The following is a 13090-nucleotide window of genomic DNA, read 5'->3' as shown; positions in this document are numbered from 1 at the left end:
AAAGTCTTATACTCGAGTGTTGATGCTGCTGCTAGAATCTTTCTGCTGTAGTTAATATAAGTTGTTGGGGGGGGGGGGATATAATTATCCTCTTACATTTGTTTGTTTTGTTGAGTTCTAACACAATTATCATGTTTTTACTTCTAAAGGGGGATGAAATGAAGAGGCTGGGTATTTCACCCATACCAATGATGGACAGAGAGAAAAAAGATGAAATTCCTCATGGACAGGTGTGTCAAACGACTATATGTAACACTGCTCTATACAGGAAGAATTGTAATTACAAGTGGTTAGCCTGTACTATCAGTCATACCTAGACTATACGCTATATGTGGTCTTAGTATACCAATTTTATTAACTGTAGTATCCCATAGTAACTAGTCAGAATTCGGTCTGCTGAAGTTATGCCAGTAAGGCCCCTTTCAGACTGGGGCGGGAGCCGCGGTGGCGGTATAACGCCGCTAAAAATAGCGCGCTATACCGCCGGGATTGCCGCGGGAATCAGCCGCTAGCGGTGCGGTATTAACCCCCGCTAGCGGCCGATAAAGGGTTAATACCGCCCGCAATCCTATAAAAGGGAACACACGATCAATGACGGCGCCACAGTGAAGAACGGGGAAGCTGTGTTTACACACAGCTCTCCCCGTTCTTCACCACCGGGGACCAATCGCGGGACTCCAGCAGCGATCGGGTCCCGCGGTCATGGAGCTTCGGACCGGGGCGCGGGCGCGCGCCCGCGACTTACGGCTGGGCACTTAAAGAGGACGTACCTGTACGTGCTTGTGCCATTCTGCCGACGTATATGTGCAGGAGGCACAAATTTAAGTGGTTAAATTTCACTTGCCACACCCATGCCTGATTACTGCAAGACCTGTTGAATCACATAATCACTTAAATAAAAGCTGTCTGACAAAGTGAAGCACACGAAGGCCCCTTTCACACTAGGGCGGTGGGTGCATCGGAAGTAAAGCGCCGCTATTTTTAGCGGCACATTACCATCAATTTTGTGGCGATATTCGGCTGGTAGCGGGGCGATTTCCCCCCCGCTAGCGGCTGAGAAAGGGTTTAAACCACGCAAAGCAACACGGCTCCCATTTATTTTAATGGGCAGAAGCACTGGAGGAGTGGAATACACCGCTCCAAAGATGCTGCTAGCAGGACTTTTTTTACCATCCTGCTAGCACACCGCTCCAGTGTGAAAGCACTCAGGGCTTTCACACTGGAGAGACAGCAGCGGCTCTTTCAGGGTGCTTTGCAGGCACTATTTTTAGTGTTGTAGCTCCTGCAAAGCGCCCCAGTGTGAAAAGGGTCTTTAAAGATCCCAAAAAGCAACACATCATGCCATGATCTAAAAAAATTCAAGAACAGATTGACATTTTTCAGTCTGAAAAGGATTACAAAGCCATTTCTAAGGCTTTGGGATGCCATGCCAGTGAACCACGGTTATCCACAAATGGAGAAAACTTGGAACAGTGGTTACCTCCTGGATGAGGTTTTATGACCTCATCCAGGAAGTCATAAAAGAACCCAGAACAACATCTAAAGAACTACAGGCCTTATTTGCCTCAGGTGAGATCAGTGGGGTAGATTCAGGTAGCAATTCCGCCTGCGTATCCATAGATACGCAGCGTAATTGCCAAGTAGCGCCGGCGTATCGACTTTCTGTATTTAGAAAGCTCGATACGCCGACTGTAGCCTAAGATATGACTGGCATAAGGCTCTTATGCCGTCGTATCTTAGGCTGCATTCTTACGATGGCCGCTAGGTGGCATTCCCGTAGTGGTCAGCATAGAGTATGCTAATTGCATACTCACGGCGATTCACAAACGTACGCGCGCCCGGCGTTTGAGTTTTACGTCGTTTGCGTTCGTCGATTTCTGCGTAAGGCTGCTCCTGCTATTAGGAGGCGCAGCCAATGGTAAGTATACACGTTGCGATTTTCGAAATTTACGTCGTTTGCGTAAGTGAATCGTGAACGGTGCTAGACGCCATTTACGTTCACGTCGAAGCAAATGACGTCCTTGCGACGTCATTTACCGCAATGCACGTCAGGGAAATTTTCCCGACGGAGCATGCGCAGTACGTTCGGCGCGGGAACGCGCTTAATTTAAATGATCCATGCTCCCTACGGGATCATTTAAATTACGCGCGCTTACGCCGGCCACTTTTACGAAACGCCCCCTCAAATGATAATAATTAGACAACAATAAGAAAGAGACTGGGCAAAAATGGCATCCATGGGAGCGTTCCAAGGCCAAAGCCACCGCTGACCAAAAAACCCCACAAAGGCTCGTCTCACGTTTACCAAAAAACATCTCGATTATCCCAAAGAACATCATACCAACAGTCAGACGTGGTGGTAGCGCGATGGTCTGGGGCTGCTTTGCAGCTTCAAGACCCAGACAACTTTATCATAATTGATGGAACCAAATTCTGAGCTCTACCAGAAAATTCTAAAGGAGAATGTCCAGCCATCAGTTCGTGACCTCAAGCTCAAGTGCACTTGGGTTATGCAGCAAGACAATGATCAGAAACACAACAACAAGTCCACCTCCAAATGGTTCAAACAAAGCAAAATTTAGGTTTTGGAGTGGCCTAGTCAAAGTCTGGACTTAAATCCAATTCGGATGCTGTATCATGACCATACACAGGCCGTTCATGCTGGAAAACCCTCCAATGTGGCTGATTTAAAACAATTCTGCAAAAAAGAGTGAGACAAAATGGCTCTGCAACAATGTGAAAGACTCATTGCCAGTTATTGCAAGCGGTTGAGTGCCGTTGTTGCCGCCAAACCTAGTTATTAGGTTTAAGGGGCAATTACTTTTTCACATAAAGCCAGTCAGGTTTGGACAGCTTTTTTGCCTTAATAAATAAAACCATAATTTAAAAACTGCATTTTGAATTTACTTGGGTTATATTTGCTTAACCACTTAAGACCCGGACCAAAATACAGCTAAAGGACCTGGACACTTTTTGCGATTCGGCACTGCGTTGCTATAACTGAAAAAAAACAAACAAACAAACTAAATTGACGTCCTTTTTTTTCCCACAAATAGAGCTTTCTTTTGGTGGTATTTGATCACCTCCTGTGGTTTTTATTTTTTGCGCTATAAACAAAAATAGAGCGTCAATTTTGAAAAAAAAATATATTTTTTTTTTCCTCAGTTTAGGCCAATACGTATTCTTCTACATATTTTTGGTAAAAAAAATTGCAATAAGCGTTTGGTTTGCACAAAAGTTATAGCGTCCACAAAATAGAAGATAATGGCGGTGATCAACAATTTTTTTAGTGACTGCGACATTATGGCGGACACTTTTGACACCATTTTGGGATCATTGTCATTTTTACAGCGAACAGTGCTAAAAAAATGCACTGATTACTGTAAAAATGACACTGGCAGTGAAGGGGTTAACCTGTAGGGGGCGCTAAGTGTGACTTTTGCTGACTTTTAATGCATGGACACCTTTCTGTTCAGGGCTCCAGTGATGTTGGCACCTGAACCAATTATTCAATCAGCTTCGGGTGCAGGTGCCGGAATCCTCACTGAGGGAAACCGGTGATCTGACGATATGGTTCTGTCTATCGATATGGTTCCTGTCTTGACTGTGCAGGTGTAATCCTTGCCAACGGAAATCACTGAACCTCCAGGGCGACGTGGAATTTGAGGTAAGTGGCCAGTCGGCCTCACGTGCTCACTGTGCTCCAATCCACGGGGATGTAAAGGAATGAGACTGGATGCCGCCCGAGGTTCGGAGATTTCCGTGGGCTTCATCCGCGCCTGCGCAGTCAGGCAGGGAACCATATTGATAGGGGAACCAGATCGACAAGACACTGGCAGTGAAGCCTTCTGGCTTCACTGCCGGTATTCTACTGTGCATGTACAAGTTGTGTTGTGCTTTGTGAAAGGTCCTGCATTCTTGTGTGTCTCAGAAGGCTGCAGGGGGGGGGGGATGAGGGGCCAAATAGCTTTGTAGATCACTGCAGCAATCTTACCCAGAAGTGGGAGCGGGTACCTGTCAAAACCAGTACCCACTCCCCCCTCCCTCCCAAAGAGTGCCAAATGTGGCAGTGGAGGGGAGGGGGTGCAAACAAGCAGTGGTTTCCCTTTTGTGTGAAGCTCCGCTTTAAGCTGTAATAGGCACTGGGCAGGGTGTTGATGCCATGGTGCTTTGCGTCCGTGGCAAAGTTGACCTAACTTGTAGTGATCCTGTCCGCTGAACACTACACATTCATGTCAAGGGGAAGCACTGCACACTCTCTGCAACCTTGTGCAATGCATGTGGTTGGGGTGCTTAGGAGGGAGAGCTGGCTAGCAGCATTCAGGGGGCGCCTGCACATTGGGGAGATGGGAGGGGCACTGAAGGGGTGGTGGGAGCAGCGCTGGAGGTGGTTTTGAAAAAAAATAACTGATCCCTTTTGTGGCTGTATTTTAACCCATATTTGGGGTAATGCTCTGATCAGTGGCTTATCAGACACTTATCAGAGCTATCCGTTTGTTCAGCAGAGTCTGCTGAACAATTATGTTATAAGTTCATGGTCAATGAAGTGACCATGAGCTTATAGAAGACGAGGAATGAAGGTCCATATGGCGTAAGGACCTGGCCAGCTGGAGCAGTGCTGTAGGTCTGTATGCCATACAGACCTGGCAGTAAAAGGGTTAAATACACTCCCAATGGGTGAATGTTATATAGGACATAAGATGATAAAATAAAGCTCATAGTGCAGAAACCCCAATTAAAAAAACACTTTACCATAAAATTGCTCACATATGCAAAGAGATACAGGTTTCCAATACTCAAGATGAGGGAATGGGCACTACCAGTTCCAGGGTCAGCATCTGACATAACTTCCTGACAGGTTTCGTCTGTAGACTTTATCAAAGGATTATCAAAATGTATCTTGATGTACAGCTAAAGTCTTTACAGCTGGATGGGTTTAGGGAAATTTCTCTTTTAGAAGATTGAATATGATACCAAAACATTTAATGGTGTCTGCTGTTTTCCTCATGCATTTGTTTCAAGTAGTACTTTACATCAATTCTGCATTCTTTGCAACAGTAGCATACAAGTATTCCAATTCATGTATAAGCATTGTTTTCTATTAGAGCCCTTTCACACTGCCAGCGCCCGAAACGTTTTAGGCTGGATTCACACCTATGCATTTTTACTGCTTTTTGCATTTTGCAGATTTGCACTACAGAATGTGTTCCATAGGAAACCATGGTAAATGGACTGTAGTGCAAATCTGCAAAATGCACCAAAACTGCATAGGTGTGAATCCAGCCTTAGGGTGTTTTTGCAGTGCCTCAGTGTGAAAGGGTAAGGCGCTTTTCAATTCATTTCAATGGAGAGGGGTGTTTTTGGAGCGTTTTTTTTTCAGCGCCCAAAAGCTGCTCCAAAGATGCTGCTTGCAGGACTCAGTGTGAAAGGGTCCATTGAGATGCATGGAGAGCATTTTATGAGCGTTTTAATAGCGCTATTTTTAACGCTAAAACACTGTAAAAACGCTTCAGTGTGAAAGGGGTCTTGGGGAGAATATTTTTGAATTGAGGACTTTTTTGTCATCCCAAATAGGACAATATTGCTTAAAGGGTCACTAAAGGAATTATTTTTTTTAGCTAAATAGCTTCCTTTACCTTACTGCAGTACTGGTTTCATGTCCTCATTGTTCGTTTTTGCTTTGAAGTGGCTGTAATTCTGCTGTGATCTCCACACTTCCTGGTTGCCTGTTTCCTTATAACCATGGTACTGGGAGATTTTCACGGTGGTCTAAGCTGTCATTACTGTGTGTCTAAAACTCCTCGGAACCAATCAGATTCATTTTAAAAACAAAACACTGCCCTGGATTTGTTGTTTTTGTTCTGTGAGTCTTCCCGACTCACCTCTCACCCGGAAATTCATGTATGTACCTTTAAAACCGAACGTGAAACTAGAGGCACATTATATGATAGATTAAATTCAATTTTTAATCATTTTTAAAAGGAATCAGTTAACTTTTATGTCTCTATACCCTGTAAACAGTCATTTCAGCAAAAAAATTTTTTCCTTTAGTGACCCTTTAAGTTGGCAAATACACTAATGCCACATACACACGATCGGTATTTCCGACAACAAAAAAAAGTTCGAAGTGAGCATTTGGTCAGAAATTCCGATCACCTCCGTGTAAGCGGCATAATAAAAAAATAAAAAAAAGGTTGCCATTACTGACCGTTTTCTTTACTGGAAAATGCTAGTATACATTTTACTGTCTTTATACCACTTCAGTTATATGTGCTGAGAAAGAATGGAAACCATTGGATTTGCACGACAGCCAGGCATCTAGGTTTTTGTAGAATTTAAGATGTAAGATATGTACACTTGCCTAATCTAAGGGTGCCCCAGTCCAGTCATGTGATCTCCCTAGAACCTGGCTTCAGGGAAGAGGAGAGGGTGGCATCAATGACTGCAGAGCCTGGGCGGTGACGCTACCCATCGACTTACTGTGGGTCGTCTGCTGTAGACTGTCCCGGCTCTTTTCTGAAGTTCACGCTGAGAACCAATCATTTGACCAGAGCAGAGCACCATTAGGTTAGAGAATTATAAGCATCTTTCCCATTACAGGATAGTTAATATAGGGCTTAGAATGGGGTGGGAGTAGGTTTGAGCTTGGGTAAGTTTTTAGATGGACTGTCACTAACTACTGTAGGTCATGCACCTGAAAAATTATTGTGTTTTCTCAAAGTTGTGATGAACTGGGAACCATGATCTACAGTATTTGTGATTATATACTGTAGTTATAGTAAAGAAAATGTATACTTGTGCTTATCAGTTTGCACACTTTCAACCCGCACTTGCTGGATAAGGTCACATTATTTACTATTCATCACACTCCTTTTTCGAAAATCATAAAAAGTCATATCTGCAAAGGAAATATTTAGAACTTTTCTATCCTAATGCTTTGCTCTCTCAAAGAGCCAATTTAGCTGAAGTAGCTAAAGCAACCTGTTGTACTATTGTGCAGTGTAGTGACATAGGGGTGACAGATGGAGCTACAGCATGCAGAGAGGGATCAGACATCTAGCACTGTTAGATTCTGATGACTGAAAATCAGGATCTGAATCTTAGGCAGCAGTACACACAAGTATTCTTTCCTTTACCAAGGCATCTGTTGCCCAAAATCATCATTTGCATTTACTCTTACTTCTGCTGCCAGTTTGCATTATGAATAACAGATCCTAGGGCAAAGGTCTAACGAATGTAGGTAAAATAGGCAGGCAAATGTAAATGGATTTGCCAAGATGTTATAAATATGCCTGTATGATTTCAAAATCTGTATATGCAGCTATATCACTGTATATTTTCTCTTTTTACATAGATTGGGTTCTACAATGCAGTAGCTGTTCCTTGCTATACAACGTTATCCCAGATATTTCCTTCTACACGACCTCTTCTTACTGCTTGCAGGTAACAGTCATAGGCGTATATATGAATATTAATTGGTTTTACATTAAAAAAAATTTGCTTGAAAATACTACACTATGGGACTGATTTACCAAGCCTTTGCTCCATGATTCATGGAGCAAAGGCTGGAGCAATAGCCGTTTTGACATTTACTAAAGGAATGTGCTACTAAAGCAGCAAAATTCCTTATTTATAATAATGCTGAGTGCGCCCAGGAGGGGGCGCATGGTGCGCCCCTATAGACCTGGCGCATGGCATTTAGAAATGTGAAATGAAAGTGTTTGGGAGGGAGTTTATTAGGGGGGGGGATGTGGGGAAGTGTAGTGACATGTGTTTGTTTAAGTTTTACGGGCCGAATTGAAAGAGAAAGTGATTTTTGTGAAAACGAGCGGCTACGCCGGCAAATTATTGGTAAATACCAAGCGGCGTAGCTGCCTTTGCGTGGCTTGAAGCGGTGCACGTGAATGCCCGAATCGTTTTCAGCTTACGCTGACCATGAAGGGGACTCCGCACCAAATTAAAACAAAAAAACAGTGTGGGTTACCCTCCAGGAGCACATCAGGCCCTTAGGTTTGGTCTGGATTGTAAGGGGGAAAACCTACGCTGAAAAAACGGCGTGGGGGTTCCCCCAAGATCCATACCAAACCCTTATCCGAGCACGCCGCCTGGCCGGACAGGAATGGGGGTGGGGACGAGCGAGCGCCCCCCCCCCCCCTCCTGAACCATACCAGGCCGCATGCCCTCAACATGGGGGAGTGTGTGCTTTGGGGCAGGGGGGGAATTGCGCCCCCAACCCAAAGCACTCTTGTCCCCATGTTGATGGGGACACGGGCCTCTTCCCGACAACCCTGGCCATTGGTTGTCGGGGTCTGCGGGCGGGGGCTTATCGGAATCTAGGAGCCCGGACGAAAAGGTAAGTGAACCAACAATGCACTAGCTTAAAGGAACCTATTTAGAAAATAAAAACAAACCTTTACAACCCCTTTAAACAAACATGCAAAACAAAATTGCGGCGCTTCCAACAATAGAAAGAATAGTCCAAACATAAAAAGTGCGGTGCTCCTTTAAATGTGCAGATTAGCAAAATGGCAACTCTCCAGAAACAGGTGCTGACTCATTCAAGAGAACAGCCAACACACTTTATGCAATTCAATGCAGATGTACTTCTGAGTGTTTAGCTACGTCCAGTATCAAATGTTGTCACCTTCTCAGAATCATGTGTAGTGGTATTCAACCATACAAAAAAAAAGTCTCATAGTGTTGTAATTGATGGGTATTCAATTCAATAGTGAGAGTGATCACCTGTAAAAATGCCAGATGTTATGTTATTACAACTGTGATCAACTCTGACTTCCCCACATGCAATGCAAACTCACCAAAGGGAGTATATAGTCATACAGTATGCAGACAGACATTCGGCCCGCGTGTACTAGGCTCAGGTCCAGGCTGTCATGAACCCGTCCCAGTCTGTAACTGGACAATGAATGAAGCGGGACAATAATGGGCTTATTTTACTTTATCCTACTATCAGCAAACTTCTGATCAGCATATGAACTCTTGGTACTGCTTCCTGCCCTGCACAGAGAGAGTGATATCTGGTCAACCCCAAGTACTTATATTGCTTGCATTTGAAAAATGTGTTTAATGATGTATTAAGGAATAGAGTTTTATTTTTAAGTTGTGTCTTTTTTTCTGCTCAGAGTTCAGCCATATGTAAATTAGTTTGAGTAAAATATATTTTTAAAGAAATGTTACACCGCCTTTCATGCCAGTATATTATGTCTTTCTTTTTCTGTGTCAAGGGATAATCTCAGTCAATGGGAGAAAGTGTCCAGAGGAGAAGATACTACAGGCTGGCTTCCTACCCAATCAACAGTGACAGGATCAGCAGATTCCTTGCCGGTTAAGATTGATGACTAAAGCTGAATACACTCAGAATGGGAGTTATAAGAAGGCATGTGTGCACAGATGCCACATAGAAATCACTCAAGCCCAGTATAGAGAATAGAAGTAAATGTTCTGGAATGTGTATTTTATGTTAAAAAAAAGGGGGAAAGCTGGAGTATACCAAAATATTATGTTTGGTCATCTGATCTTTAAAGTGGTTTCTATAGTTGCTCTAATGGATTGTTGTGCTTTAGGGCCCACCTGGTAATAAAATGCTGCAGCAGGTCCTAGCATCCAGATACATATCAAAGATCTACAGCATAGCTGTCAGATTAAAACCACATCATTTGAGCAGTAAATGTGTATTACCATGTACAGTAAGTAGTTAAAAGCACATGATAAAAATGCTAATATGCTAAAAATGCTAATATATTTAGCAGTTCTGATACACATAAAATGTTTCTTGATTTCAAATGGATACTTTATTTTCCATACCTAATTTTGATGGCATTATTATGCACTTTCATTATAAAATGAAGCATTGTGCAGCAAAGAAAAAAAAGGCAAACAAAAAATGAAAACAAATTTTCAGAACTTTGTAGAATCAAAAGTTGATATTAGAAGGTACTGTGATGTTTTTTGTGTCGGCTTTTAGAAATTTCTCAGAATCTGAATAGCTGGAATAATGTCAACATTACTGATCGTTTAGGAATCCAGTGCCTTCTAATTTAGAAGAATATTTGCTGCAAAAAGTAAAACTACTCTAATGAACTGGTTTAACATTGCATGTTAAAGGGAAGAAATTGTAATCATTTTTATTTTGGTCAGAGCAGAGATTGTTTTTTGTTTTTCATTTTTTTCATAGTCTGTTAGCCACCCCCTGAAAAACTTGTGTAAATCACTTGATACTTTCTTACATCCATTTCTTACGTCCATTGTATTTTTTAGAAACCATTATTCCTCTGTTTTGTTTGCAAAATGTTACTGTTTCTTGATGTTGGCATTAGGCCTCATGCAACCTGGATGTTTTGCTCCAAGGCATGGGACACTAGAGTTTAGGTGCACAGTACACTATCCAACCCCACTTCCGGAACCCTGTCAAACTCTGTGTTTTTTGTTTACAGTAGCAGTTGGGGGCAGTAAAATCATACAGATGAGCTGAGGTTTTAAAGCCCCCAAGCCCCCCCCCCCTTTGGCTGCAAAGACAGCAGAGGTGTGTATATGTATTCTGTGGCTGCAAATCTTTGTCACGTTCAACTGAATGGGAGGCGGCATGCTAATGCATGGTTCAGGGGGTTTAAGGCAGCCGGTGAGGAGGTGATACAACACCTCGTTACCACTTGTCAAATGTTTTCTGAAGAGTGGTCTAAATGTGGATGGCTCTTCAGAGAGTAACACTAGTGTAAACTTTCCTTGTAAAAGGCTGTTGTGACTGGACAGTGTTCATAGTGGTACTTAATATTAGAGCAATATGTTCCCAGGGATGTATGCTTGGATTGGAAGTATGTCTGCAGGGATAGACAATACACCTGTACCCTCTACCCACACCTAAATGCTGGTGCCACGGCTGAATGTCTAAATGCCCTGTGTGTATGGTGCCTTCCAGTTAACTCCCTAATTGTGACTATAATTTCCCATCAAAAATGTCATACCCATGGTTTTCTATTTGTTCTGCATTGGAGTCAGTGACACCTGTGTCCCTGTGTTGGATACTTATAACATCCAGGAACAGGTACAACAAATGAAAATGGTTTGTGAATTGAGGCCCTGGGGTATATGCAGTTTTGTCTCACAGCGGATTATGCTCCAAGCTGAAAAATTATATTAATGCATTTCCCAGTATAGGAATACATGGGCATAGTTTTCTGTCTGGAGACTAGTTGGAGGATTATAGTTTACTTGTCAGTGAACTATATAGCTGGCTAGTTGCTTGCCCAGTATATAATACTATCATGAATGACATTTAGAGGGCATATTTAGCCCAAATTAAATGTAAATAAATTTGAAGGATGCATTGCAGTTGTAAATTAGTTTTACTAGTACATGATATGCCACAGCCCTTGTACCTCATTTTAGAATAAGATGCACGAAGAATTAGGAATAACGAATATGTTCCAAAACATGAAGTAGTGTTAAAAAGTATGTCAGTGTTTGAATTTTGTGTTCTGAAATAATGTAAATGAAAAACAGTTCAAGGTCCTATAGTTGCCTTTTGTTACAGGCATTTTGTTGCCATGCAAGGCAGAAGTTTAGGTGCTGCCCCAACAATAGCACTACTAAGCCTTCTATCAAAGCCCCAAACCACAGTCACAAATGCCTCTGTGGATGCTAAAAATACGATGCAGATCATGCAACAAAACATTTGTTTCTCGGTATTCACAGAATGTCAGAGAAAAACAAAAACCAAGAACTTGATTCTGTGCTCCTCCTTGAAGGATGCCACTTTCTCATCTTATGGTAAAAATTGAATAGTATGCATTGTTTTTGTAGGGCCTTTCAAAAATATATGAGAACATAATTTATACTTTTCATGTGAAAGTCTTTTTTTCCCTGGCACAACTGAAAAAGAAAGCACATTTTCTTATTAGCTGCTTTGAGTTAAAACACCTTTTTTATGGAAGTGTCATATGTTTTTCCTCTTTTAGCAGAACCTTGTTAAAATTGGCCAATATTCTGTGCTGTGGGTAAGGCAAAAAAAAAAAAAAAAAACATGGGAAGCCGCAAAGCTTATACCTTCATGAGCTGCACTGAATGACCGGAATGCCAGAGAATAACAAAAGCCAAGAACTTTGTTCTGTGCCCCTCCTTGAAGAAAACCACTTAAGATGATAGAAATTGAATTGTATACATTGTTCTTGTAGAGCCTTTCAAAAATATGGCATAGATTATACCTCAACCATCTTTTTCGTGAAAGAGTATTTATTTTTTATTTTTAGCGGAACCTTGTTAAAATTGTCCAATATGCTGTGCTGTGGGTAAGCCAAATTAAAAAAAAAAAAAAAAATATAGGAAGCAGCAAAGTGTATACCTTCATGAGCTGCACTGAATGACCACTGATTTTGACATGTTTACAAAATGATTGGTTTCTTAACTATTCTGTATGGTAGCCATATTTTCTATAAGGATTCTCTTGACGTTTTGAGAACTTATTTATTAGTATTTACAGAATATTTTTTGTAACCAAAAGCCAGTCTTTTACGTTCGCATATATGAGAAAACTGTGATACAAGCTCATCCTTATATTTGCATTGTTTTTGTATTAATATATTCTATTTTTCCTAATGTGATTTGTATTTTGTTTGCTTTTTATTAATGCACTATATTGGGTTAGATGGCTTTTGTTTTAGAGGAAACCTATTATGAGAAAAATATGTATACTGCCACTACTGACCTTTACTTCTGAAAACTTAATGTGTTGCTGTTGCTTTGACTTAAATAGGTTGAGTTCCAAACTGGAAATGTGTGTGTGTGTGTGGGGGGGGGGGGGGGTAAAAGTCTGAATTCTGTTTAATTTGCTGCATGCTTGTTCCTGATAAACAGCCGAACAAAGACACAGTCAATCAATTAGCATTTTCGAAAGGCCAGAAATGCCAGCCTCTATTTTTTAGTTGTAACATGTGTACTTAAACAGTGTTGTAGCTTGTTGGAGATTTAAAGGTTTATTAATTCTAAAAATAATTCCTTGGGGAAAAATTGGAATATTGTGCACAAGTTCATTTATTTCACTAATGCAACTTAAAAGATGAAACTAATATATGAGATA

The 13090-nt window shown here is 41.7% G+C and overlaps 1 protein-coding gene across 3 annotated transcripts in view; it reads left to right on the top strand.

The window, feature by feature from the left end:
- Nucleotides 1-12331, top strand: part of PDE10A (phosphodiesterase 10A) — a 361988-nt gene extending 349657 nt beyond the window's left edge. For all 3 annotated transcript variants that reach the window (XM_040350636.1, XM_040350637.1, XM_040350635.1), the window contains 3 exons: nucleotides 150-230; nucleotides 7355-7443; nucleotides 9243-12331. In XM_040350636.1, coding sequence (XP_040206570.1) covers nucleotides 150-230; nucleotides 7355-7443; nucleotides 9243-9360 — 288 coding nt within the window. In that variant the 3' untranslated portion in view covers nucleotides 9361-12331. The remainder of the gene's footprint in view (nucleotides 1-149; nucleotides 231-7354; nucleotides 7444-9242) is intronic.
- The last annotated feature ends 759 nt before the right edge of the window (nucleotides 12332-13090 follow it).

The sequence above is a fragment of the Rana temporaria genome, chromosome 4 (assembly GCF_905171775.1).
Source record: "Rana temporaria chromosome 4, aRanTem1.1, whole genome shotgun sequence".
Lineage (NCBI taxonomy): Eukaryota > Metazoa > Chordata > Amphibia > Anura > Ranidae > Rana > Rana temporaria.
This window is presented reverse-complemented; position numbering and strand designations above follow the sequence as displayed.